This window comes from Miscanthus floridulus, chromosome 3 (assembly GCF_019320115.1).
Source record: "Miscanthus floridulus cultivar M001 chromosome 3, ASM1932011v1, whole genome shotgun sequence".
NCBI classification, from domain to species: Eukaryota; Viridiplantae; Streptophyta; class Magnoliopsida; order Poales; family Poaceae; genus Miscanthus; species Miscanthus floridulus.
In genome coordinates, this window is record NC_089582.1 from 123,115,396 (window position 1) to 123,143,348 (window position 27,953).

At 44.6% G+C, this 27,953-nt stretch overlaps 3 protein-coding genes and 1 long non-coding RNA gene across 4 annotated transcripts; 2 read left to right on the plus strand and 2 right to left on the minus strand.

Moving 5' to 3' along the window:
- Positions 1 to 905: 905 nt before the first annotated feature.
- Positions 906 to 7,530, plus strand: LOC136546753 (uncharacterized). The gene is made up of 7 exons (XM_066538726.1): positions 906 to 1,522; positions 2,758 to 3,532; positions 3,606 to 3,740; positions 5,714 to 5,788; positions 5,902 to 5,967; positions 6,718 to 6,756; positions 7,185 to 7,530. The coding sequence occupies exons 1-7, from the start codon at positions 1,122 to 1,124 to the stop codon at positions 7,353 to 7,355; spliced, it is 1,662 nt and encodes a 553-aa protein (XP_066394823.1). The 5' UTR covers positions 906 to 1,121; the 3' UTR covers positions 7,356 to 7,530.
- A 2,298-nt stretch (positions 7,531 to 9,828) lies between these two features.
- LOC136546754 (uncharacterized) lies at positions 9,829 to 14,251 on the minus strand. The gene is made up of 5 exons (XM_066538727.1): positions 14,085 to 14,251; positions 11,525 to 13,172; positions 11,319 to 11,441; positions 10,972 to 11,229; positions 9,829 to 10,387 (listed from the first exon to the last, which is right to left on the minus strand). Exons 2-5 carry the CDS (start codon positions 13,152 to 13,154, stop codon positions 10,338 to 10,340), a joined length of 2,061 nt encoding a protein of 686 aa, XP_066394824.1. The 5' UTR covers positions 13,155 to 13,172; positions 14,085 to 14,251; the 3' UTR covers positions 9,829 to 10,337.
- Positions 14,252 to 15,934: 1,683 nt separating this feature from the next.
- On the minus strand, positions 15,935 to 20,475 carry LOC136542294 (uncharacterized). Its single transcript, XM_066534662.1, has 4 exons — positions 20,049 to 20,475; positions 18,525 to 19,304; positions 17,944 to 17,991; positions 15,935 to 17,860 (listed from the first exon to the last, which is right to left on the minus strand). Exons 1-4 carry the CDS (start codon positions 20,262 to 20,264, stop codon positions 16,715 to 16,717), a joined length of 2,190 nt encoding a protein of 729 aa, XP_066390759.1. The 5' UTR covers positions 20,265 to 20,475; the 3' UTR covers positions 15,935 to 16,714.
- Positions 20,251 to 20,793, plus strand: LOC136542295 (uncharacterized). Its single transcript, XR_010780643.1, has 2 exons — positions 20,251 to 20,385; positions 20,464 to 20,793. It is a non-coding gene; the product is annotated as an uncharacterized lncRNA (long non-coding RNA).
- The last annotated feature ends 7,160 nt before the right edge of the window (positions 20,794 to 27,953 follow it).

A 27,953-nucleotide genomic window follows, 5' to 3' on the forward strand; every position in this document is an offset into this window, starting at 1 on the left:
CGAGCGTATCCGGCCCTTGGCAAAGAACCTCGTTCCAGTTGTGGTTGCTCTTAATCAACCAGGACTAAATTTCCTTTCAACCGATTGTAGTCCCGGTTGCTCTTAGTCTGTTGATGCCTCTATAGATGATTTGTAGTTGACACTCCACAGAGCTCAATCGGTTGGAGACCTTTAGTTCCGATTGGAGACAGAAACCGGGACTAAAGGTCCATTTCTAGTCCCGGACGGAGCCTCCAGCCGGGAGTAGACTTTTACTCCTGGTTGGAGGGACCAACCGGGAGTAAAAGTTAACGTTTAGTCCCAGTTGCTAGTTTCAACCGGGACTAAAGGTCCCCTGCAGCAAAAGCCTGCCGCAGTAACCGTTGGGCAGGGACCTTTAGTCCTGGTTGGAGCTACCAACCGGTACTAAATGTTTCTCTAGTCCCGGGCGCGAAAAATACCGAGACTAAAGCAAAATTTCGAAGTGGATCAAATGTCGTTTCTCTACTAGTGATTGCGGCAGAGCTTGGGCTAAAATAGAGAGGCCAACGTCAATCGTAACTACCCATGACGGTTTGTGCAGTAGTGATAGGGAAGATAAGAAGTCATATATAGGATCGAAGTCGGGTTAAAAACTACCAGATCGTCATGAAAATGGGTTAAAGAAGTAAGATTGTGAGGAGGCAGCGCATACAAGATTACCAACAAGGAAAGACCACTTAAGAGACAAAAGGAGGGAGTGACACACGCTTACTGCCCACGAACACCCAAACCCCTGGCCGAAAAGGATAGAGATGTCCAAAGCCAGACGGACAGGGACTATTCCGCACTGCTAGGTAGGCCAGGTGATGTCACCATGGCATAGCCATCCATTCTTCATCCTTCAAAAAGCTAGCAGTACTAGTCTCACAGCCCATAAGCTGCACTGCAATGTGCTCCTCCTCTCCTCCCATCACCTGACCTCCACACACACGCTGACACACAAGCCAAATTCATTCATATATACATACTCCTCGTTCTCATCTCCCCCACCACTACACCGCACGGCGCAACAAGAGCTAGCGAGGATTGGAGCTGAGCTCAACAGCTAAAGCTAGCTAGCTAGCTAGACTGCACCAGCTGCCGCTGCCCCGGCCGTGTGCATGCAGTGCATGGCGCAGGAGGGCTCCGAGGCCTCTGTCGCCAGCTCCCCGCCGCATCCACCGCCGTCGGCCTCCTCGTCCACGTCCTCGGCTGCCGCCGTGGCCTCCTGGTGGCGCGACAGCATGCACCCGGCCGCCTACGGCGCGTGGCCGCCCCAGCCACCCGCGGCGAGGTGGCCCCCGATCCGACCGGCGGCCTCGCACCACCACCAGCAGCACGGCGGCCGGACGACGACGTCCTCCGGCGGCGCCGACGATGATCTGTCGGCCTCCAACGCCACCATGACGTCCTTCACCAACACCTCCACCACCAACCACTCCGGCCTCAGCATGGACTCCGGCGGAGCTGAGGCGGCCGCCGCCGTCGCCGCCGAGAGCCACCTCTGGAACCAAGTCCTCATGTGAGTACAACACACGCACCGAAACGTCAAACGTATATCCGTACACACATACCACCATGTACATGTCTCCATGAACACATGTCAAGATCAAATCAAATAATAATACTACTGTGTAGAAAGATTTGCATGCATATTCGATTCGCAGGCGGCCGGCAGGAGGGGGTGATGAGTGAAATGAAAAGAGAGGGCATGCGTCCACTACCCTTTGTCCGAGTGCCTCCAAAGCGGCCTCGCTTTGCTTAGATTCTAGCATCTAAATTTCCTTTCCACGAATATATCTACACACATAGCTAGCTCTAGCTGCTGCTACTGACGCCGATCGATTAATCTTTGCTGCTTAGTTATTCAGAGAACAAGAATATGTGCTGCAAAGTTAGTATATGTTTGCGGTAGCGTAGTCGTCTAGCTAGTGGCAGGCCAGGGGAAAGAAACTAAAGCACACAAAGGATCAGGAACCAAAGCAAGAAGCAAAGGGAGAACTAAAGGGGCTTTCCGATCGATTTCGAAAATATAGCGGGGAAAGCGCGCAAGAGCGGGGTTACATGTGTACATACAAAATTATTGTGATTTGATTCTTCTTCTTTTGCTAGCTACACAAGGTTCTTTGCTTGCGGCCTCTTGCTAGGTTCATGCTGCAGATTAAAGTGTTAGCAAGACTTGCATATATGCAAGTCCACTAGAATTGGAATTTGCATATATGTATATATAATATAACATACAAGTGTTGTGAGAAGTGAGATTGCTTGCGATAGAATTACACATATATGTTAAAAAAAAAAGTTGTTGCTACCTAGGGTTGGGTACTTGGGTAGAGACAGGACCTAGCTAGCTTGATATATAACAATGCCAAAGCCAAACTAGATAGCTAGTTAGCCACTAATCATTTTTTGTGAAGAAGCAACTAAGGCCTGTTTGGTACGGATCACCAAAAAAGTGGAACCATATCAAGCAGCATCCATGTCCCCCTTGTTAGTACTTTAATCCATTTCCCAAAGTTGATCCCTCTCTTTGCTTGGTTACATTCTCACACATGCGCTTCGTCATTTCGAGGAAAGTTTGCCTCCACTTCTTTAATCGATTGCTCAATGATAGATCACTTCTCAATCAGTGCTAATAATTAATAATAGTAAGCAAGGGTTCATGCATACACAACACTTTCCGGCATTTCGGTGCAATCAGTGCAACTTCTGGTAGCTTCACCTTTTGTTGTTGTTCTCTCTCCTCTGTACGTATAGGGGCGCCGGCGGCGAGGTTGGAAGGAGCATGCAGGCCGTGCACGACGCCCATGACGACAGCGAGAACTTCCTCGAGCTGCTCAACTCGAGGACGCTCGCGCCGGAGCTCTTCGCGGAGCCTCCCGCCTGCGACTACCTCAAGAAGATGGAGTACGGCAGCAGCCACGGCAGTAGCAGTGGCGGCGGATGGCCGGACCACCAGTTCACAACAGCCGCCCTGGAGAAGCACCTCAGCTACGGCGGCGGCGCGCTCGCGCACCACCATGCGGCGGCCGGAGGCGGGCCGGAGCGGCTCACGGCGAACCTGTCCGACCTCGTGAGCAACTGGTCCATCGCGCCGCCGAACCCGTGCCTCGGCGACGCGCACCACCGCGCCGGCGTCGCCGTGGCATGCGATAACAACGCCGCCGCGGTGGCCGCCTTGGGCCACGGCGCCAAGGCCGGCCTGTTCCTGGACTCCGGCGGCGGTGTCTGCAAGCACGAGATAGGCGGCCACGGCGCGATGCTGGAGGAAGCGGCGTCCGGGGGCAGCGGCACCGGCGGCGGCGGCCAGGAGTTCCTCCGGCCCGCGGGCTACAGCTCCATGCTCGGGCTCAGCAGCAACAGGATGTATATGGACGTGCCGTGGGGCAACAATGCCGGCGCCGCGAGGAGCCTTTCGGACCTGATATCTTTCGGCGGAGCGCCGCTGGGAAAACCAGAGCAGCCGGCACCGGCCACGTCGACGAAGGCGCATGCGGAGTACAAGAAGCAAGGCCAGGAAATCTCTTCGCCGGTAAGATCGACCGTCGACAACATAATTCTAAGCGGCCAGAGGAACCCGCTGATCGATCTTATCGTTTCTTTAGGCAAAGACGAGCAGCGGAGGTGGCAGCAAGGGAAGCTCGCAGGGGAAGAAGAAGAGATCAGAGGAGCAGCAAGGCTCGGAGGGGAACGCCAAGAAGTCCAAGAATGAGGCCTCCTCGCCCACGTCGTCTCTCAAGGTACACACACTGCACGGTCTGCACCTAGCTATAGAGCCTCTACACGCGCATGCAGCCATGCAGGTCATCTTGTCCATTTAGTTTACACGTACATATGCAACAGACTAAAGTGGGCCATGATACTTAATTCCACCACTTAAGTGCTGATGAATTGCTAATCTAGACTCCTCTATCAGTGCCTCGAGTCTGTTTGGCCCCTTCTCAATTTTAGTTAAAGCTCCGCCGTGCATTTCTGCTTATGAATATTTTAATTTGTACTATATGCATTTTTTTTATTGTCCGGAATTTGGCTCTGATCCGAAGATCGATGTATACTTATATGAATATCTTTGGATGACAAGCAAAAGTTTCTAAGGAGTATACAATATAAGGGGCTAAGAAACAGATGCTTAAGGAGAGAGAAGATTGTTATATCATTAAGCATCAGTATAGAAGTTAACTCCTACAATGGAAACAGATGCTTAGATAGGCTCAACATCCTATTCACACATATTGAGCATTGATAGATGCTAATTTAAACATCTTATCCACCTTTTTAACCATCAAGTACTAATAATGGCATAGTAGGAAAATTGGGTTTTTTGCTAATCACCTAGCATCCTCATTGTACAAGCTCTAAGGAAGTTAAACATGAATTGCCTAATCCAGATTAACACTCACTGGTCCGACTATCGGGCTCGACACTAGATTTTGAAGCATATATATCTCCAAGCCTCATTCTTCCCAAATGCTACAGCCTTGCCACTTGGGGTGTCGTTGTTACTGGCGGTGATTTTTTTGTGATCTCTAACTGCAGTTTACACCTCCATCACCCCCTTTAGCAAATTGATTAAGCTTCTCCTCTGCACCATCGCCCCTATCCTATATTGTTTCCTTATCTCCCATAGCTTGCCTCTCCTTTGCACTCGGCCTGAATCATATCCCTTTTCCTTGTCTCCAATAGCTTCCTCTAGCAGATCCACCACCTCACTCCATATCGTCCCACTCCCACCTCTGTGCGGCTCTGCCCAACCATCCACACTAGCTTTCCTCCTCCACCTTGACCAATGATATGCCCCATATTTCCCCTATATCCACCACCACCAATGGCCCAACTTATCACTGTGGCAGCATTCCCTCTAGACCAGTCACTTTCTTGCGAAAACCCTCATCCCTAAACTTAAGCGCCAACTCACTAGGAAGTCATCAGAGCGGAAGTCATCAGAACTATGGAGAATTCCTTGTGTATGATGGATGGGAGAAGGGAGAAATCAAGTGTCAGAGCTAGCTAAACACTCGAGTATAGGCAGTAGCTTTTCCCTTTAAAATAAAACCTATGCTTACCATGTAATAAACATGTGCTTATATATCCTCAAATGTAGTGATGGTTACTATGAATATAGTTTCCCCTTAAATTCAACCACTATAGCAACATTGCTTAAACTTCGATTGGCACCACATGTGTTTATTGTTTCCTTCATTCCCAATTATATAGGTTATTAATTTAGCTTTGTCCTAGGATAAATTTCTCCAAATTTGATTGAGTTTTTAGAAAATATATTAACATCTATAATACCAAATAAATGCACTATCATGTATCATCACATGTTTTATGATGGATGTATGCTAATTTGATGTTGTAGATATCCGTGCATTTTCGATAACTTTGTTCAAAGTTAAAATTTTCTGACTTAGGGTAAAACTAAAGTGACTCATAATTTGGAACAGATTAAGTACTTCTAAATTACTTTTTGTTATCCTCGGATGCAAACCATTTAGAGTAATGTGAACAAAACTAGAATGTGTTTCACTAACAGACTCGGCCGGGTTTCAGATACTAACTCAAGAGTAGTCTAGGGTGTAACACACACTATATATAGAACTAGCGCCAGAGTTCATATCATACGATGTTTTAGCGACATATACATAAGTACATAGTCGCTATATATATAAATATTTATTGGTTGGGATGTTGATGTTGCTTAGTTTAACAGGCATCGCAGGTGCCAAAAGTGAAGTTAGGAGACAAGATCACTGCACTGCAACAGATCGTTTCACCATTTGGAAAGGTACGTACGCTCGTACTGCATATACGTATGTGTTATTTCGAATATTATACTAGTTTATATTAATGGCCCTTTCATATATTGACCTACCTCTTATATATGTGTGCATGTCTTAGACCGATACCGCATCAGTTCTGTATGAGGCGATAAATTACATCAAGTGGTTGCATGAACAAGTGCAGGTAATTTGGCCATATTGCATATATACTCCTCAAAGTTTAGTTATCTTATTAATATTTCCCATATATAGCTTGTTTTCTCATGCTTTTATTAATACCTGAACTAATTAACTTGATTGACCTTAATTGTACGTATAGTACCAGTAGCCTAGTCTTTTAGTATCCCCCATTTTTATATGCGTAGGGCATAAGCTGCTTAAAGACTTCAATCACTGAGCGAGAACGAGGGTGGAGAACTTTTTAAAATCTTTTTTAAAATCGGCATGTTTTGTGATGGAAAACTTTTTAAAATCTTTTAAAGACTTCCATAATTTATATATAGCCAGGGTGCAACTATTGGGTTGTCAAAAAGGATTGAAAAAGGCCCTGGTGTTTCCAGGGAAGGGGAGGGGGGAACTGAAATGGTATCATCATGCAACGCGGCCAACCACCAGAGTACACGTGTCCTACCTCCAGAGCCTATGTCGACTCATACCCTTCCTGGCGCGCGGGCCCCAGCAGGGGCTCCCCTTTGTTGGTATTTTGCACGACATGGGTGTTAGTAGTGCTGCTGCTTTTTGTGTAATGGAATGCATGGTCATGGCCCCCTTAGGCACCACCTCTCCCTCTCCCTTTGGCAGTTTGGCTCTATCACCTCATCATATAAAACGTGGAATGCTTTCTCTGATGAATTGAGTCTCATTTTGCTTTTGGAGGGTTTTTTATTATTTGAGCTGAACTGACTAGCTTCTCTTTCTGGTTAATTGCATGCAGTTGCTGAGTGATCCATACATGAAGACAAGTAGTAGCAAGGTACAATATTTAACAAAGCTGCCTACCTCTTTTCCACTATGCATGATGCCTTTGAGTCTTTGAGGGTATACACTGTACCTCCAGTGAAGTTTACTTTGACGTCTCAGACAAAGAAAACAGCTGTATATATATTGTAGTAATATAAGTTTTTAGTCAACGGGACAATACAAAGTACTCCCCTATTTCAAACTATTCGGCATTTTTGTTTTTCTAGATACATTAATTTTACTATGTATTTACACAGAGTGTATATCTATCTAAGTTCACAACAAAAGCCAAAATGGCTTATAGTTTGTAACAGAGTAAGTATAGAATAGCAGTAATAACATATAGCTAGTAGTACTCATTATGCTTCCTTTGTAACTACACATTACAATTTTAAATTTTTATGATCTAACACGTATTAACCTTATATTTTATTTTGTCAGGACTACAACGCATGGGGAGGGTTGGATAGGAAGGAGAAGTCGGAGACAGAGATCGACCTGCAAAGTAGAGGCCTGTGCTTGGTACCCGTCTCATGCACGCCTCAAGTGTACAGGGATAACAACGGCCCAGATTACTGGACGCCCCCATATAGAAGCTGCTTATACCGATGAACTGATTCGTAGCTATTTATTCGATTATTGGTTACCTTACTGAGTGGTAATAATTTGTGGTGAATATATATATTATTGTTAAAGAAGACAAAACATGATGATTAGCCTTATAAGTTTAGAAGTTCAATTTGTGTACAACCACGATTTCATTATTTAAATTAAAAAACCTTATGTATGATGTATCTGGTTATTAATTAGAGGCTTCGGTGACATTAATAATTTCATCATCATCATTGATATTGATGTAGTAATTCTTTGTTACTCCAAGCGAGATATATGTTATCAGCCTATTTAGCTTTGCTTAATTTTCCGTTTCCTATCTATATATCTAATATTAAAGAGTAAAAATTTATTTCTTCCGTCGCTCACTCTCCCCACCATCTGTCTATCCCGTGCTACTCTCTGGTACGTCTCTTGATCCATCATCCCTCACTCTCACCATTTTAACCTCATTGTCACCCTTCTCGGTTTGATTTTAGAGTTGCAAAACCTTACTTGCATCGCCGAGCGTGTTCGTGTCGCAACATGCGTGTGGGTGGCATGCCTTCCACCTTTTTTAAAACTCACGATAGATGCACTCATAACCACCTATTTAAGTCGTTACATGTCAATTTCTCATACGAGATTACTCCTTTATCACACTAGCATTTATTATGGGCCTAGGAATTTATTTGATTTAAGGTTGGGCCAAGCCCAATTAAATCTAACAAAAAATAGCTAGCTCATTTTAGTCGGCATGAGCATGGCGCAACAAATTGTACGTTCCGTTATAATTCATGGGCATGTTTTCTAGCAATTTAATTATAATTAGGAGGTAGAAACAAATCCTACAATATCTACTAGGGGTGAAAGCCCTAGTTTTTTGTTTTGGTAATTAAGTGGCAACTAGTAGACTAATGCTTTCAATTGGAGATAATTGAGCTAGGGTCCATAAAATGGAGTTGAGCAAGGCTAGGAGCATGGTGGAGTTGATAATGACCATGGTGCGAGTGCTCAACAAAGAGAAGAGAAGGAGTTGCAACCATTGCAAGGAATTGGAAGGAGTTCGAAACAAGCCCCAAGACAAAGGTATATAATGTACAGGGGGTTTTGTTTCGCCGGACAAAGTGCAATAGCCGTAGATTAAGAGGGGAATTCTAAAGTGATTATGATTATTAGTGCCATTAGGTGAGGACTAACGTTGCATATGCATTAGACATAGTGAAACCCTAACCCTCCTTCCATCGACGGCGCCACCTCGGGGCTATATAAGCCGAGCCATCGCACCCGCCGCCTCCATCCTTTCCGTTCACAGCAACCGCAGTGCCCCAGAGCTTCACCGCCGCCGCCGTGAAACCCTAAGCCGCCACCGTGCTCGATCCCCCGCTGCCTTGCTTTGCCTACGACCCGATCCATACACCTGTGCCTTTGGAAGCCTGTAAGAGGCCTCACGGTGCCCGACGCTGTCCCTCTCTCGCTCTCTGTCACCCTCGCACCGCTGCCGGACTTCCCGAGCCGCTAAACCGAGCGTCGCGCCGCCTCTGCTTGCTCGTCGTCGCTCCCAATCCCCTATATGCATCCGTCGTGCTCGTATATTCACCCCTGTGCATTTCTCGTGGCCTAGGATGGACGGAAACGCCGTTCCGGCGAGATTCCGGCGAGGCCGAGCCTTTTCCGGCCATGGCGCCGCCACCTGCGGTACTATGCCGGCAACATCTCCCTCCCTTCTGTTTTTGTCCGTTCAATCTCAGATCAACGACCCAGATCGGGTCAATACCGGTCAGCCACGGCATAATTTCAAAAGAGCCCTTCTGTTTTCCAAAAATCTAACCCACGGTCCCTGCTCGTGCTCGGATTCAAAATTCATTTTATTTATTTTTTCCAAAAATCAGATACAGTTATTTACAATTTTGCCATCCACCTTGTTTTTAACATATCCCCTACGTTTTAGCTCTGTTTTGACCCATTCAAGTTGCGTTAGATTCATAATGACGTAATCTACGTTATAGTAACAATGTTTAACATGTTATAAAATATTAATTTGATTAATCTATATTAACTTAGTTTCCCAATTAAAAGCAACTTAGGCTCAGCGACCACGCGTGAATGTCGGTGGCGCGGAGCTCGCCGGCAACACAAGGGTCTCCGGCGGCAGTGCGCTTGAGCTCATCGGCAACATGGGGCTCGCATGGAGCTCAGCGGCGGTGCGGAGCTTGCCGACGGTGTGCAGAGGGCTAGTGGTTGCGTGAGTTCGAGACGGGGAGGAGATGCACAAGCTCCACGACATCCTTCCTCTCCGTGTTGTTTTGAATGGAGAGATGGAGGAGAGATAGACGAGATAGAACCGGACAGGACAAGTCTAAGTGGTCACCTGAGTACCTGACCGAAGTATTAGATATTTATGTGGTGGGTACAGTACACGGACAACGGTGAGGCCACGTAGAGTCCCGTGTCTGGACGCGGGACATACGCTCGCGGTGGAGGATTACCGAAACACTAGAGGACTCTAGCGACCAACACAATGCCTAACAAGACGGCAAACACAGCTAAGCGCAGGACACTGCGGAGGAACACCATAGCACTACAGATCCCTGGAACCAGAAGCAACAACGCAAGGTAAACTTCAGACGCTAGGCCAACTGCACACCAGGTAGTATGAGTTCCAAAGCAAATCATTCATAAACAGCGGACTGACAACTTACGGCACAAAATTGACAGTCCAGAAGGTATTCACAATCGAGAGAGAGACCAAAAGGACCATATCTAGCCATTTTACAGTGAAGTGCTAATGCTAATGTTGCATATCTTCTTCAGTAAATCCAGACTATACAGGTCCAACATGTTGCCTAGTCCCTTTGAAGCACTAAGAAATCCCTTGCAAGAAACATATTCCCTCCCAGTGATTACTCAGCAAGAACTCGCCCCACACAAAAATTGCCTTGGAGAGTACAGCCGAAGACGTCCAACCTGATGCTCGGTGCCACCGTCATTTTTTTGAAGAAACTAAAGAACTGTGTTTGTGGAGGATGGTGTGACACCACTGCCAGAATCACCTGTTCCAACAAGTAATCAGAGGAAGGTAAGTACATGTGTTACAACCACGGCCCACAGGTAGTTGCTTAGTTTATTGGCAACGTGCTGCTGGATCCTGATATGCAGAGTCATTATCCCAGAAATTTACTGCATGCTATCAGCTGAATTGCTATCATAATCCATAAACATCAGTTCATCTGGAACCTAACGAATACCTAATGTGTCTAATCGTTGTCCATCTTTGACAGGGTTGATTTGTTTGTTAGTGTTGCTGCTGTTTCTTATCACATAATGCATATGCTCAGGTGCAGCTACAACAAGGTTGCTTGGCATAGTGTTCACTTTTAATTTATATAACTGTTTTGTCTTACTGTTCCAGATGTGCTAATGATTGAGAAGAACCTTTCCAAAGCCAGAAATGTAGATATTTTACCCGCAAAAAAATAAATAAATATATTTTATACAAAACTATGATTTGGAGGCACCTTTTTCTTTTTCTATACTTATTGTGACCTTGCTTAAATGCTCCCCGTACACAATAACTACCTCAATTCATGTAGGCTAGTAAGATTCAGGTGAAAAGATCCCAATCAATGAGATTTACCATTTGTTGAACTTCCAGTACTTGGCTGTGAACTTATATCACATACTGAAGGATCAGCATGACTGACAGAACCTCCATGTCCTTCGACATGGCCAACCATGGACTGCTCTCTTATCTCAGAGGCTTCTTTCTCTAGAAATTTGCTTTCCTCCACAGAACTCAAACTAGGTCCAGCTACCTCACTGGAAGAAGCCTCCATTCTTGATGGTGAAACCCCTTCTTCGATGCTTGCTTCAGCATCAAGAGTACGAGCATGACCTGCAATTTGATTCTATACTTTAGGAAAAAAAGAATGACAGCGTTATGTCACGATTAGAACTGATTAATTCATTGTAGTCTTTGGTTACCATCTTTCAAGACAGGTCCATCAGTTACTAAACTAATAGGTGCGGGCCTCTCGCTTCCCGAAGGACTTGAATCGTACACAGGATCCAGAACGTGGGTATCATCAATGACGACCACTTCCTTGGCTAGAAAGTAGGAAAACACTAATAAAATGTGGGATTCATTATACAAATCGCTAGCTGAAAAAGGATATATTACTCTATGGTACCTGGTGGTTCAATGTCATTCACTTCAAAAGGATCATCAGTGGTTTCGGTTGATGACGACGTCAGCTCGAGATCATTTGAATGTGGGGACATCTGATTCAATCCATTGCTTGTCATATCTATTTCTTGATGGTGTTGCATGACACTAGGATCCTCTACCAATGTATTCTGAGAAAAACTAAAATTTTCACTCTGTTGTGCTTCCTCCCAATCATTTATATGTTCACCAGACAGTGATATGTCATCATCAGAGGAATCACTAATTAATACAGGTGGCTCCATGTCAAGGACAAGAGAAACCTCCCTTACATGCCGAGCTGTATGTGCATGTTCCTCCGTTTGACTGAAAGAAGATTGTTGTCCTTGGTTTGAGCAATCCTCCAGAACATCCTTCTGGCTTTCTTGGTCGGCAACTGAAGAAGTACTAGCCGAGTCTTGAGCAGAGCTGGCCTTGGAGTTGCTCTTTTCACTAGTTTCTCCTTCAAGAACTGGATCTGTCATTTCCTCGTTAGCCATTTTTTCTGTCATGAAGTATGGTCTGAATCGGGAAGGCTGCGTATCTTGCAAAAAGTCACTAAGGAATGGTGCTCCTTCAGTGAAGCTCTCATGCCTCCTCAACAGTGCACTCCTCTGTAAATGACATGCTACAGGAATAGGTTCAGCATGGCTTGAGTTGGCTCCTCCATTGGAGCTGCTCTCATTTGCTTGCTCACTTGGTAGATCACTTGGTAGATCAAACGGGTTTCCTGTTTCCAACAACGCAGATGGAGCAGAATCTGGGAAGTTATCTTCATTGTAAGGAAGATCGAAAGGATTTTTCCTAGGAGCAAAAACAGCAGGAATTTGAACATTGAACTTTGATAGTTCTTCAATAGTGGGTAAGGAATCAGTGCTACCAAATTCTATCAAGTTCCTGTCTGCGTGTTTCCTTGCCCGACGCCTAGCAATTAGGGTCTCCAACCTTTGGTTACGCTCAATCTCCAAGCACCCGATTTTCAGTATGTTCTTCTGGTCGTCAGCAGTCCATGCTACAACTTTAGCATGCTGTTTCCCCTTGCGTACGTTGCCATCATTGCCCTGTTGGTTTTCCGCTCCATCTTCAGTGCTGCTGTCATTGGAGTCACCCTCTTGAGAGGACTGTGATGAATTGTTGCCCGACCCGAGATGACGAAATGCATGGAGCATTGGAGCGGTATCAGTATCTGAACCACCTGATTCACTTGATCCTGGTTCAGAAGAAGAAGCTACACCATGAGATCGCCTCCTAATTTTCTTAACCCTGCTTTTGTGCTTCGCCACTCTCTCTTTACCAGACGGAATTGTAGGAAGAGGTACACCCCTAACAGATTTGCTGCTGTCATGGATATCCGAACTCCGAGCATTCTCAATTTTTTTGTAGACATGATCTTTTTCAGGATTGCTCGGTTCACCGTACGCCAGGATGATTCCAAGAAAGACGCCAGCGATTAGGAAGATAGGTGATGTGGTCACGATGAGGGTGAACCAGCCAAAGAAGTACTTGTACAACACAAGTAGGAAAATCAGTAAGCAGAGAGCTGAAGGATGGCGTCGAAAGAATCTGCCTGTGGACCTCAGCGGTGCCATTTCCCTCAAGATATTTTTCCATTTCATTGCAGGGTTTCCCACGCTCTGCAATATGTAAGAACCTTCTATGTTAGCATCTGAAAAGATTTATAAGGCACAACAAAGAAACAATTATTTTGTGATTGTAGATCTCAGATGTTGCACGTTTGCACAAGCAAACTAATAAATAGTCACACTAGTATTTATGTGATTACTGCTTTGCACTCAAACAATTATTATAGTTCTTCTGAACAATAAAGAAGTTGCATTCCTGTTCCCAGCTCAATCTTCATCGGTTGTATATTTATTTGCACACTTCGGTTTACAAACCAAATTTTCTGATTTGAACTGAACCCGTTCAAACAGTGGTCATGTGAGGGAACTTAAAAACTACTGCTCTCCAATGTGTCCTATGATCTTTTTTTTATTATTTTTTAAAGTGTCGGTACCCAATGTAATTAGGATTATTTTCGAAAAATATTGACATTAGGATTATTAAAGGATACTACATCAACAGAACAAAACTCCGTGCACGCTAAAAAGGAAACACCATGGGAAAGCCATCTAAAATAACAAGTATCTGCAGCTGGTTACACAACCGATTTCAAATAATCTGATCCCCAAAGAGTCACATTGCAGCTGGTTACACAACCGATTTCTCACATTACAAAATACCAATGTGTGCCTGCCAGCTCGGATTGGCTATCATATTTTGTGCGGGAAATGATCCTTTTGACGGAACAAATTTGCCGGATCACCTTGTGAGTTACGAATTATGAATTTATGATGCTTCTAATCACTAATCAGGCGCGCAATCAAAGCGACCAGAAACCCAAAAATCCAGAAATGCGGGCATCAAACAAATCCGCGACGGGTCGGAGAGAAACGAAGACATTGGAATCGAGGGCTGGAGACGAAGAAAAGAAAAATAAATAGTATCTGCAGAATGAACGAGCATTTCCAGCCGAGTTTCCTTACCGACAAGAGAAGAAATCGGGCAGAGTCAGGGTCGATCTGCGCTCCACGGCAGCAGCGTCCGCAAGGCTGGGGAGAGGACGACGAAGGCGCCTACGGGAGGGGGGAGGAGGAGGAAGAGCGGCGAGCCGCGTTCGGCGCGGAAGGCTCCTGCCTCCTGGGGAGTGGGAAGTGGGAAGTGGGGACGGTTGGGTTCAGAAAATTGTAAAAGGACTCTGCTAATACATGCAGTGTGTGCCTTAACAAGAGTTTGGCATGCACATACATTTTTTACGAGTCTTGCATTGCAATTTTTAGTTAGCAAACAAAAATTAATTGCTATGCACCGTGACATACACCTCTACACAATACACTGTGGGGGTGTTCGGTTCGTGGAATAGAGTGGTCTATTATGGCCTCACTCTTTAGTTTTTTATTTGGTTTGTAGAATGCAATGAGTTGATATGATCTATCACCACTTCATTCGTCATAAAAACTAATAATTATTAATAGTACGAGAAATGAGGTCATTACACTAAATTGAGAAATGAACTCATGATGCACCGCCTCATCTAGAATGGAGTCATTTCTCAAACCAAACACTTCATATAAGATCCAAAAAGATGTGAATTGTGAACACACACTTGATGTGTAGTCGCATGGGCTGGAAATAACTCCTTTTCTCAAAAATAAGAGATATAAACACATAAAAAATGGATCTAATAACCTCCAAATGCTCTATATTTTCTAGCACCACTGTAAAAACAAGTCAGCATAGATTGGCTACGTTAGGCCACTCACTGTGCATAATTCTTGGAAACTCTGTAGATGATGTGGTATTCTTAGAAATTGTGAAATGTAACTTTGCATCATGGGTGGACTTGGAAATAAGAATGCTAAACTAGCCAACTCCTCTGTCTTGGAAAGGCAGGGATTGGATGTCGTATCAATCTAAGAAATGCTTTAGCGAGTGAACTAGGTTTATGTTTAAGAGCGAATCAGATTTTTGCATATTACAAGATGTGGATATTTTACCAAAATTGCCTCCCCCACAACATGATGAAAAATTTAGATATTCAAATTAGTCATCCACCACTTTCAATGCATGTTCACCCATGTCCACACTGTTCATACTCTCTTCCACAACATTTAGATATTTAGATATCTAGGAGCCCAACATGGTGGAGGCACCCCAGCCGCTTCGGCGAAACCTCGATGGAGGAGGCACTCCAACGGTCTCGGCGCGCCTCCAAAGCACTATGACGACCTCAACAACAGCGACACTTGTGATCTAGTTGTGGTGTGCTAGCTCAATTTGTGGCCAAAACCCCAGGTACATGGTCCCCTTGATTCACATCGCTCGAATCATGCCGCCCCAACCCCAATCCATCTCGGCTGATGCACATGTGGTTCCGTCGTTGTTGCAGGTGGTGATGACTGCAAGGGGTGACGTTGGCGGTAGCGCGGACGTGAGGGACGGTGGTGGCAGGGCTAGTTCCATGGAGCTCAAGCTCAATAAGCCGTTGCTCGATGCTTTTTTGTTTTTTAATCTATTTATTTACGTAGGCGGCCATATTAATCACCCGCCTCTGTAAATGTGAATTGTATAAGCGACAATTATGACAACCTCTGTCAAATTTGATTAACAATAAGTTCATTGTTTGTGGAGGTAGTTCAATAATCGTACGATTTTGCTGTTGCGTGAATACATTTACTGTACAACAAAAGTTGGTTATCGAAGATAATTTTTAGGACTACGTGAATGTCATATATGTAGAGTACAAACTATACATGAATCATCGTTCCATTTGAATCCTTCCTTGTAGTACCCAGTTAACATCCCACATTCACAACAAGATTAACTAAGACGGCGAGCAAATGCTCAAGCTAATAATGTTAGCCTTCTGCAAATAAGATAAATGTTTCGAGAATTGAACACCGATATAGTTTGAACACAAAGTGAAAAAAAAAATCCATCTATATGATTGTTCACTACAAAATGAACATCAAAGAATAGTTTTACACAACACCTGTCCCGCTTTTTACAAGCAAATCTCAAACCATAAACCAAACAAAAATGTCAGACACCCCTACTCAGATAAATGGTGATCCGTGTTATAAATGACATAATGAAATCTCTTTTTTTTCTTCTTCACTGAGAGCAGAATATGAACATAATCAAGAGAGATGCCGTGTGACTGGTCAGAGTGTAATTCTACCCTTTCCAGTGCATCCACCATAATAGGAACAGCAATCTTCTGCTACTACTGCATATACAAGTATATTCCCAAAGAGATTCCATATTTTACCCACCAAAATGTCCAAAAGAATGCTATGTAATTCTGAGTGCAGTCAATCTGTGAGCATTAATACAATTTGTTCCAGGGTATGTATGGGGAATATTTACCTCCGTGTAAGTTTTGTGGGCAAATACAAAACTTTGTACAGTTAGCGGGAATGGAGATATACAATAACGCCAGCTGGTACCTGCCAGATCCTCAATCTTGAGGAAGGTTGGCCCTGGATAAGTAGTTATTATCCTCGGCAATCAAATCAATAGTAGAAATTTAATGCAAAAGAATGAGCCTCTCCACAATGAACATATATCCAAGCCAGTGAAAATAGGCATTTCGTCAGCACTAGCATGTGATGTATCACCTGTATTTCCCGCTTTGCACTTTACTCATGCTGCTCTCCAACCTCTGTATGCTCGCAGCAACCCGACCAATGTTTGGTTTTGAGTCAACGCTGTAATCATCGCTGCTGTCAACACTTCCAATGTTAGTCTGTACATCGGTGTTCTTGGCATCACTGTTTGCAACAATTCCAGTGTTGGATTTCACATTAGCATTGATGGTGTCATTGCTCTTAGGACTGATGTCATTGCTCTTAGCACTTCCACTGATCGGTTTTATGTCCATACACTTGACATTATCAGCACTGCTAACAATTCTAGTGCTGGGTTTCATATCTGATGAGTTCCGAGCATCACTGTTAGCAGGGCTTCCAGTGTTGCATTGTGCATCAAAGTTCTTGATATAAGAATTAACAACACTTCTGATGCTGCGCTTCACATCTTTGTTGACAACACTGGAAGTGGTGGTGTCCACATTACTGCTCTTGTCATCTCTGCTGGAGATGTTGTCAGAGTAGGGCTTTATATTGACAGTTTTGGCATTTCTATCAGTGATGTTACCTGTATCCAGCTTTGCATTAGAGCTTTTGGCGTCACTGATGGTGATGCTTCCAATGTGGGGCTTCATATCAGAAGTCTTGGCATCTCTATTAGTGATGGATCCAATGTTCGGATTTACATCAACATTTTTGGCAAGTCTGTTCACAATGCTTCCAGTATTGGGCTGTACATCAGTGTTCATGGAAGCATTGCTGGTAATGTTTCTGGTGTTGTATTTTGCATCAGCAGTCTTATCACAAGTTCCAGTGGGGCCACTTTTTTTGCTCGTCAAATCAATATTTGTACAGTCACCACTGGTGATACTCCCTGTGCTTTGGGCCAGATCAATGTTCTTGGCATCATTATTGTTAAGAGGACCACAAGTTTTATCCTCGTTATATCGAAGCCATGGATGCTTTAGGCAGTCTAAAGCTGTTGGCCTCTTCTCTGGTGCAAAGTCGAGTAAAGGGCAAAGAAAACTGGCAAATTCCCGGGCATCAGATTCAGAAATTTTGTATTTGTCAACAAGCTCACGTTCAATGGATGACAATTTCAGCCTTCTTATCCGCTTCAGATCTCCATGGCGGTCAAAATATTCCTTTGATCGTGTTCCCATGGTTGCAATCTGAATTCATTTAGAAAATTGTACAGGTTAGCTTGATATTTCAGAAACAAAAAATTGAATTGCAAAAGGAATGCTGGGCTTACCTTCTTCGGCATCTTGCCAAGTAGTTCCATCATTAAAGCCAAGTGATCCTGCAGACAACCTTCGGTCCTCAATAAAAGTAGCTAAAGGGCTAAAAGATACTAATCAACTAGAGTTTGCAAGGCTTAGCTTTCATGCTCTCAGTGCTCATGATAATGCCAATATGCCAAATGTAACTTAAGTTTCAATGTCTATTGAAACTGGCGTTTCAGAATATTGTTGAATAATCTAATATTCAAAGTCGAGAACACTAGCAGTTTTTAATCTTGAAGGCTGAAAGGAAAACCATTCCCCTGATATTTTTTGGGTGCACATATTATTTGTTGTAGCTATTCGAGGTAAACAGGATTACAGGGGTAATGGAAAAAAAATTTGTCCAGCTCCAAATTCTAATGCTAAGCATATTCATGTTGACTATGGTTTTCTGAGTTTAGACATACTTCTGCGTGTCCATGTCAGTGCTTACTTTTTCACTTCATTAAATTGGATAATTCTATAGTGGGGTTGTGGGCATGCACTGCATAATTGAAGCCAACTCAAAGATGAACAAAATAATTAGGCTCATGAGGAATGCGATATATACCTCATCTTCACTGTATCCGTGACCTTCCTTGGGTGTAAATAGCATTTCCCCTGTTGCGAGCTCAAAAGCGATACACGCAAATGACCACATGTCAACAGAAAACGAGTATCCTGCACCTAGAATGATCTCTGGCGCCCGATACTGCCGTGTCTGAATAAAATCTGTAAATTGCTTGTCGGCCCAGCAAGCATTCCCAAAGTCCACAATCTTGCATGTAAGATCAATTCCATCCAATCTCCTTTCTGAGCGCGAAGGTTCCACAGCTGATTTTCTTTTCTCAGCAAGCTTTGCAAGCACCCTCCTTGCTCTCATCTTTAGCTTCTTCTCAATCGCATTAAGACCAGCTTCACCATTAGGGTTTCCCTCAGGCCTCTCAAGGTTAGGTTTAAGCCCAGAGCGAATGGGGTCCTTGGAGGGATCAATGGTCGAGACAAGGAGAACGTTCTCAAGCTTCAAATCTGAGTGGATGATGCCAAGTTCATTGTGCAAGTAATCAAGGCCTACTAAAATCGACTTGCATATTCGCCTCACCCTATCCAACCCGATGCCTTTGTACCGGTTGTACTGTACCAGCTTAAGCAAGCTATCTCCCAGTAACTCAAAGACGAGGCAGATATGCTGCCCGTTCGGCCCCGCGTGCTTGAAGTGATCTACCAGCTGAATGATGCATTTGCAGTTCGACGGGTCCCTCTTGGTGATCTCTGACAGGAACTCGATTTCATGAAGAGCAGCTTGCGCAAACTCAGGCGCACTCTTTTGGATCTTCAGGGCCACGTATCTCTGCAGAAAGGAGAGTACCATTTGTGAAAACAATGTTCGATTTTTCTTTTGTCCAATTTCACAACTCTAGTCAAAGACACCAGAGTATCCAGAGCAATAATTACAATCATGGTTATAGTTAAACGTAAACCACATTACTACGAGAAAAGAGGGACATTAAAAGAGTTTGCCCCCGGTACTGGCAACTGAATTTATTTTTTTATTGTACTGCTAGAAAATAAATGAAAACTTCAATTTGGCATTGTTTCCCTCCAGCGTGTAAGACCTGAACTGAACCCACCTGGTTCTGGTTGTTTTGTTACAAAAGAGTAAAGGCTTTCCCAATGGCAGCGGCAAACGGATGAACCAAACTCTCCTCCCAAATGGGGAAAGAAACGACAAACCGAATCCCTAGTCTAGTGAAACGAAGCCTATAAAATCCGAGTGAGTATCCGACAGCCCCGTCGCAATCCCAATCCCAAGCCCATTCCCCTGGCCTCGCGTGGGGCCCGAGGGCAGGCATGGCACGCGAGGCGGGAGCGGTACTTGCGATGCGATCAAGCGATCGATCGGTGCGCCGCTAATCGACAAAGCGCGAGATCTATTCTAGGCGGGCAATCGCATTACAAAGCGGAGGGGGGAGCGATCGCGACGGGGAAGGCGGGCGATCTTTAGCCCCTCCCCTCGATCGCCAGGGAGGCGGGCGGGGAGATGCCGCGCGCGATCTCATGCAGAAGAGGCCAGCAGAGGGCGCGGCGCGCCTACCTGTGATTGGACGTCGAAGGCGAGCCAGACGGTGGAGAAGTTGCCCCAGCCGAGCTTCCGCTGGGCGACGTAGCGGCTGGCGGCGAACTGGTCCCCGGGGCGGACGGCGTGGTAGCCGCCCTTGCGGTAGCCGTCGACGCCCTCGTCCTCCTCTTCCTCCTCCACCTCCACCTCGTCGCCCGACAAGGACGGCGACAGCGACGCCACCCGCGACATGCTCCTCCTCGGTTCCCTCCAACGCCCCCGTGTATTCCGGGGATTCCAAGGCAAGGCCCCCGCGCGTAAGGTGTCCGGCGATCCCACCGGTGGCGTGGCGAGCTCTTCTCTTCTGTTCCGGGTTAGTTGGGCTGATGGGAATCGCGGAGGCAGGCGGTGGTGGGTTTGGTTGGTTAAAACTTTTTTTTTTCTTTCTCAGGTGGTGAGGGAGGGGGGGACCGGGGACGGAGAGCAAGCATCCCTGGACGACGAGAGGAAGGGAGAGGAGGAGGACGCGGGGAGCTTTCCCACGTCGCTCCTCCTATTTTGGATGTATTTCACGGTCACCCACGACGACAGCTTCGATTCCAACATCCCCACAGTTATCCCATCCCATTGCCCATCACCAATCAACCTGTTCTCGGAGACTTCTCTCTCTCTTTTCCATCCTGAACAATCAGCAGATGCAGTCAGCATGGTTTTTTTTTTTTGCTGAAAAGCGTAACTTGTAATGCATTTTACATTTATTTACTCTATGGTTTTCCTGTCATTTCTTTTACTCACTTTAGAGCATGCGGCCATGCCCATGCGTGATTTAGCTCTGTGAAGCACCTTACATTAAGTCAGAAAAATGTCATCTTGCAAGAGGGACATTTGTTGGTCAGCGAAATAGCTACAACTACAGTGCATCATTTGTGTGTTAACATTTGAACAGCTTGACTATTGTTGTTGCGGAGGCTATTTTAGAATCTATATATCAAAAAAATATATTCCAACAAATGTGCTATCTGACTTTGTAAAATAAAAAGTTAGCTATCCCTTATTTTTCGATGGTCATATATAGCCAACCACGGGCGCTGACTATCTAACTTTGTAAAATAGCAAGGCTGTTGTGGATCTCCTTTTTTTTAAGGACTTTTCTATTTTATAAAATTGCTAAACAATGGAATTTAGCTACTAATTTTAGCCAACCTGTTGGAATTGGTCAGATGCCAATTTTACCATGTGAGACACCCATCACAGTAACTATAGCGGAGAACCAAGGAGAAACAGCATCCCTATCTATGACATGAATCGATTATATATGGATGTGTGTAACAAGAAGAAGAATGAAACATGGCGGGGTAATTATCGAAGCTTTATTTTTTTGATAAAATGTTACAGTTTGAATATCAAAGGTTGCTTGATCTGAAAGCATCAACTTTCAATGTAATAATTGCGTCTTCGGCTATAACTACAAGTTGCAAATTATTCATCAACAAAATGCTCCTTATGAGAGAAGTCAAAAGCGTGCAGCATAGCCTACTACTAGTAAAGATGCCGGTCTTGGTTGACCATAATTCAACCAGATGCCAAAGGGTTGCACAAAATTCCCTCACTGTACCTTCGACACTTCGGATGAGATGACGGTGCCTTCGTTGAAATGCAAAAGTATTTAATCATAGTTCATCCAGAGCAACGTTACGTTAAAATGGATCCACCTGTGATAATTAGGAACTATGAGATGCCATTTGTGAAACAGGGAAGAGTTGTTGCGTAGGAATTCAGGAGGTTGGTGCCGTGCACCTTTGCAGTGTCATCTCCCAACGTCGTGGCTCGTGGGTTTGGTAGATTCTCTGCTGCAGCTGTGAGCAACAGCACAGCGGCCAGTCCATCATTGATCATTTGCTGCGTGGTACTCAGCTTATCATTACTCAAACATTCGAACACGGCGTTCCTGACTCGCGCAATGTATTGGCAAATGATATCCTGGGTATTTTCTTTCGGGCCGGCTATAGACTAAAGTTTTACTTCACGTCACGTCGAATGTTTGATATTAATTTAGAGTATTAAACACATATTAATTACAAAACTAATAGCATAGAATAAGACTAATTTGCGAGATATATCTATTAAGCCTAATTAGTACATGAATTGACAATGTGATGCTACAGTAAACATATGATAATGATGGATTAATTAAGCTTGATAGATTTATCTCGCAAATTAATCTTCATTTGTGCAATTAGTTCTATAATTAGCTCGTGTTTAGTCCTCTTAATTAGTATCTAAACGTCCGATATGACAGTGACTATACTTTAGTCTTTGGATCCAAACACCCCTTCATACCCTTCAATTTCAGTTAAAATCGGAAGTTCTGGTTTCTAACTTTTCATGAGGATGGCTTTAAAGTTTGGCCATATTCTTTTATTGAGGCAATTCACAATCCTTATGTGTTGTCTTTTTTTTCTTTCTAAAACACACTTTAAACATCCACACACGTGTATTTATGCCTAAGAATGTATGTAGGAAACTAGATCTAAAATTTTTAAGATTAAGAAGACATCGTACGTGTCTCACTATTGAAGAGTATATTTTACATATCATTAAAAAGAAAGTTGCATTAATAAGCCACATAGGCCATCAAACCTTGAAATTAATTGGATAGCTAAAAGGCGCAATCAAACCATCCAAGCAAGTTACTTGTTCTCAATTTCCGCCTGGACAGTCGAATTTGTTTTTGTTTCTCACTAGAATCACCCGAAACAGTGCTAACCAAACAGGATTGGAGCATACCAATTCAAAAAGCGGAAACATTTCACCTTTCCATCTACGGTGCTAGAAACGGCCAAAAGGTGGTTTCACATCAATTCACATTGGGAGATCACCTTGCTTCTCCTAACATTTGCTAATAAATTCAATACTCGTCATAACTTGTCTACCTCAGACGAGCCGCACTAACTGGGAAACGGAGTTGTAGCGACACAACTATGGTTCTCCACCATTGTGCCTCCCACGTGTTGTTATTGCACATCCCCGTTGTCCAATATCCATATGGACTTGCAGCCAGAGCTACAACAACGCCACACAAGGCTCTCCACTAGTCGCCACCGTGAGAGGCACCCCAAGCTATTGATGTTAACCCCAAGGTCCCAAGTGCGGAGAATTTGTTGTATAACTTACGAATTTGTTGATAATGAACCGATAACATGAGAAATTGCATTTGATTTCTATGAATATGTTGATAATGTATATAGCAAAGAAAAAGTACCACATCGATCTCAAAGGCACTTTGGTCTATTCTGCCACATTCTTCTCTTATCAGAATATGAATCTAGGTAGCCAGCTAAATGGTTGTAGCAGGTGGTTCTATTTCTCTATATAAATGTTTCCATAGAGATATGGATCTTAAGTGTTCCTCTATGAATATAAATCCCTACCAAATGCATTATAATCAAAAGAAAGAAAAGAAGTTTTTAGCTATATTGGTTGCCTATTTGGACAAAGCATGCTTCGATATCAGATCCACTAAAAGAGCCCAAGGATATTGTTTCTTTCATTTATGCATTGTAGTATCTTGATGAAAAAAGTAGTTAATCATTGTATGTCCATTTGGATTTCAATGTAGTGTCAAAGCTTACCTCCAAGTTACTAGTGAGTTAACTATGGGCAACAACCAAATACTCCACCACTTTTCTACCATATGAGCCAAAAGTGGGGAGTGCTCGTTTCACCTTTCAAACATTGTCACACTTTTGAGAAATATTTGCTCTATAACATGTACTGAAAGATTGTATCTTTTGAGAAAAAATACCCCACCACTTTCCTCTTGCTTTGTGCCTAGGCCAGCAACGCCACGGGGGACGGCAGTCAGTTGTGCAAAGTCAAGCAAGAGTGGTAGGCAAAATCGGGCATGGGCGGGTAGACCTCGATACGAACGACCATGGCGTGGAGCAGGGAAGGGGTTGTTGCGGTGAGCAATGCCGGGGCGAGGAGGATATGCCAAGCAGAGTGGCATGGTCGGGATGACCCAAGTAGAGCAGCACGCAGAGCTAGGTGGTGGTTGGGCGTGAAGAGAGATGGTGACCTGGTCTGCTATGAATTCTCTAGCCCTCCATGGGATAGAGTGTAACACTCTCGGTGTTACACTGTAAATCTTTTGCTAAAATATGTCATGAGCATCATGGTTATGTGTTAATGCATGTGATATAATATGTAAATCAAATTCTATAACTTAAAACGATCATCGGAAACGCAAAACGAAAGCTACATTTCATAGTCAAGTTATATCACTTAGGGTTTTAAATCAATTTTTATTAAGCGAAAACACTATAGAATGTATATACGGAATTTTAGTAGAGTTAGAAGTATGAACTTTGTAGATGGCGATGAAATACCTGTGGTCGAGAAAGGAATTCACTAGCTAGCATACTTAATAGCTTGGAAATAGAATTTGACGCGAACCCGATCAAGACTTAGTCGATTTCGTAAGTTTGAAAAGGGTTTGACGAAGCCATGTTTGATAATTTTATAGGAGAATGGGGTTAAGTAGTGGGGTGGTTTTAGGGCTAGTTTTAATAGCTCAATATGCCCTCTTATGAATGGATTAGGTGGTTAAGAAATTGAAGCATCAAATTGGGTTTTTGGGATGCTTTAAAAATAGTGCATGGCACGTTCCCAACCAATTTCAGTGTCCGGACGCGGTCACCGTGCCTCGGCACTCGGTGCCGCTGCATTGGCCGCCCGACACACTCGCGCATGCACGCGCCCCACCGCGCTGCCCTGGCAGCTCCGCCCCACGGTGTCCTTGTCGTTGCCGTCGTGGGCCAGTCACTCTGGTTGGTCCGCTGCCGCCTGGACGCCCGCCTCGCGTTGTCACCATCGCGCCATGGACCGCCGCCGTCCAGTCACCGTACTGCTTTGCGCCGTCACCATCGCGCCATAGCCTGCGCATGTTTCTCTGCACCGTGTCATCACGTCGGGCGCACAGTGCGCGTAGGCGTGTGGCACCCCTCGTGCTGCTGCTCTGCCTAGCGTTCGCGTCCCACTAAGGCGACACAGCGTCGCTGTAGGCCTCGTACTGCGTCGCATGTTGAGTTGTCGTCCCCTCGCCTTGTCCTCATGTGTTAAATGGCTTTGCGACGCATTGTGTCGTCTCGTCCCTACATCTCTCGCGCGCACTACTACGATCGCCTAGGACAGCAGGCGGTACCGAGCTACACCCGAGTCAAATTCGCCTCACGTGGTCACTACCAGAGCAATTACTCACACCAGGCGCTGGTGTTGGAGCCCTACTACCACCCTAGTCACCTCTGGCCTTCAATTGAGGCCGGTCGTGCTTCAATTGGTGTTTCCCCATCCACCGTGCCATTAAGGCCAGAACCGGCCATGACCATGGACAGCTACCCGCCGCACCACCTCTTGTCAATTCGCCTCCACCACGAGTTCTGCCTTGATCCCCTCCATCCCGTGTGCACCCCCACTTCCACCGCCACTGCCTTCCCGGTGCTGTGGACCCGGTCATGCCACCGCCGTCATCACGGAGCTTGTTGTGCGCATGTGATCGGACACACCTCGTCCGTCCCTAGACAAACCTCCACCACAGTAGCCACTAGGGTACGCTAGGGGTGCTTTAGGGTTAGCTATAGCTCACTACGGTGACTTAGAGTGGCCGGCGTGGTTGTGCCACCATCGTGCGTGGCCGCTCGCTGTGGCCACTATTGCCACGAGTTCCGTTGTCCCTGTAACGTCGGCTAGGGTAGGCTCTTAGGTCGTAGGTGTTGTTTGGCTTGCTAGCTTGGGCGGGGAGAGGCTAGGTTGGCCGGCGTGACCGCCCTGTGCCAGTGCCATCGCGTCGGTGTGCGCGCGGGTGCCCGATGGTCTGGCCATGATGAAGATAGAATATTTTCGAGGGTTAGATTGCATAAGTACTGACTGTAGGAATAGTGTCGTGGGTCTCAGAGTGATTCACCAGTAGGTCAAGGGGGTTTTCACATAATTGACCGGCACGCGCGGGCCTTCCTGTCGTGGACCACCGACGCGCAGTTGGGTCGCGCCTTGTGGGCCGCGCTGGTGGGTCGCGTGTGTGCGCGCGCTGCGCGGGAGTGGGCCGAGCCGCTCGCGCAATGGGCCGCGTGGACGGATTCTGATTTTTCATTTTTCTAGGGAATTAATAAATGTTTATTCAATTTAGTTTTGAGCTGATCTTTGTAAAATTATAGTAAATTCTGTAGGTGTCCAAAAATAGTGAAACAAAATTTGTTAGGTTCACAAAATGCTATTTATCTGTTGGTGTAGTTAGTTTACAGTTATCTATGATAATGATAGATTCATTAATTCATTTAGGAAAGCTTAGTATTATTTACTTTAATATTTGTAGAAATTTTTGTGACAAAGTGGTGATAGATTTAGCCATGAAATTTTTACAGTAGGTTCGCTAAATTATTATGTGCTCACTGTAAATTTTATAGCCCTAGAGTAGGTTGATAAATAGAGTAGCTAGTACTCCTTGTTTTATCATATATAAAGTAAATCGATATTAAGACTAGAGATTTCTTTAGTTGCTAAGTTAATACATGAAATATTTCATACATGTTTAGTGGGAATGATAGGTAACGTAGTGTCTTAGTCGGTAGAGCTAGTTTAGTAGCTTGATAGATGTATTTTATTTTAAGAGTTGTTGTTGCCGTATTATTAAGTGTTGCATCATCGTTTCATGCATGTAGATAACGAGTTGGTAGAGTTCGTGCCTGCGGATGAACAGAACTACGAGTAGATCATTGAGAAGTATGAGGAGAAGATTCTCGTTCAGGAGGGAGCCCTAAAGGCATCAGTTGCTGACTTTGTTGACACACCGCCTGCCCAATGCAAACCCCGGTGCATAACCCCTATTTTTGAATGATCATGGAATATATATATATATATATATATATATATATATATATATATATATATATGTGTGTGTGTGTGTGTGTGTGTGATATGTATTTACGTTACAGGCATTTTATGAAAACTACATGCATAGATATACTTACCTATGAGTCCTAGTAGTATAGGTCGAGTAGCTGCTATGCTCAGGATTTGGTAGCGTGGGTAACCTATCGTTACCCACAATAGGTGATTATTAAGACCACTCATGATAAAATGGTGGAAAGGAAAAATGGAGACCGGGCAGGAATATGGTTTGGATATTGATGGGTATAAGAGGTTGTGTCCTATGGCCAACAGGGCATAGCTTGGTTACACTTTTTCTCTATCTGTGTTGGTTAAGGACCGGCCGTTGTATTGGGTTCTAGGCAAGTCACAGTCTTATTATCCTAAGCACATACTTGGGTATGGGCATAGGGAAGGCTTGTTGCTCTTTTGTCGTGGGTTTTGGCTCTTTTTGAACTGACTGATTGGAGGAGGGGATGATGAAGGTTTAAGCACCGCACTGAGTCTGGGACTCAGGAGCGGGGGCTTAGAGTCCAAGTTTGGACGAGGACCTAGACCCCGTGATAGGAGAGTGATGGGCTGGTCCTGCTTGTGCCTGGGGTACAAGCAGGGCATGTGTTTTTGGGGTACTCAGCTGGGCACATTGATTTGTGAATCACCGGGTGATCCAGTATGGCTTGTCTACAGTCTAGCACCGTAGTAAGAATTGAAAGAGGAAAGGTGATGAAATAGAACTGTTTGCTCAACCCTTGCTTGAAAGTAGAACATGTGCTTACATAGAATGGCTAGATAATGAATTAATCATGACTGCTAATAATAATATAAATAAGGATTCACTGCTAGTATTGCTTTCTGCAAAAAGGAAACCCAGCAAATCATAAAGCTTATCATATCCCTTGGAGTTGGGTAAGTATTCCCACTAGTCGGATAAGTCTTGCGAGTACACTGTGTACTTAGGGTTTAGTTACCCCTGTTGCAGGTACTGCTTGAGGAGTAGCCATTGTGTGAAGGATTTTT

Bases quoted from the DNA above. Each gene is read 5' to 3' on its own strand.
- LOC136546753 (XM_066538726.1), top strand. From the start codon at position 1,122: ATGCAGTGCATGGCGCAGGAGGGCTCCGAGGCCTCTGTCGCCAGCTCC. The intron at 1,523-2,757 runs GTGAGTACAACA...CTGTACGTATAG, and splicing joins CTCTGGAACCAAGTCCTCAT to GGGCGCCGGCGGCGAGGTTG. The intron at 3,741-5,713 runs GTACACACACTG...TTAGTTTAACAG, and splicing joins CGCCCACGTCGTCTCTCAAG to GCATCGCAGGTGCCAAAAGT.
- LOC136546754 (XM_066538727.1), bottom strand. From the start codon at position 13,154: ATGAAATGGAAAAATATCTTGAGGGAAATGGCACCGCTGAGGTCCACA. The intron at 11,442-11,524 runs GTACCATAGAGT...CCTACTTTCTAG, and splicing joins GAATGACATTGAACCACCAG to CCAAGGAAGTGGTCGTCATT. The intron at 11,230-11,318 runs GTAACCAAAGAC...ATCAAATTGCAG, and splicing joins TGGACCTGTCTTGAAAGATG to GTCATGCTCGTACTCTTGAT.
- LOC136542294 (XM_066534662.1), bottom strand. From the start codon at position 20,264: ATGTCGCGGGTGGCGTCGCTGTCGCCGTCCTTGTCGGGCGACGAGGTG. The intron at 17,992-18,524 runs GTATATATCGCA...GGTTGTCTGCAG, and splicing joins ACGGATACAGTGAAGATGAG to GATCACTTGGCTTTAATGAT. The intron at 17,861-17,943 runs GTAAGCCCAGCA...AAATGAATTCAG, and splicing joins TTGGCAAGATGCCGAAGAAG to ATTGCAACCATGGGAACACG.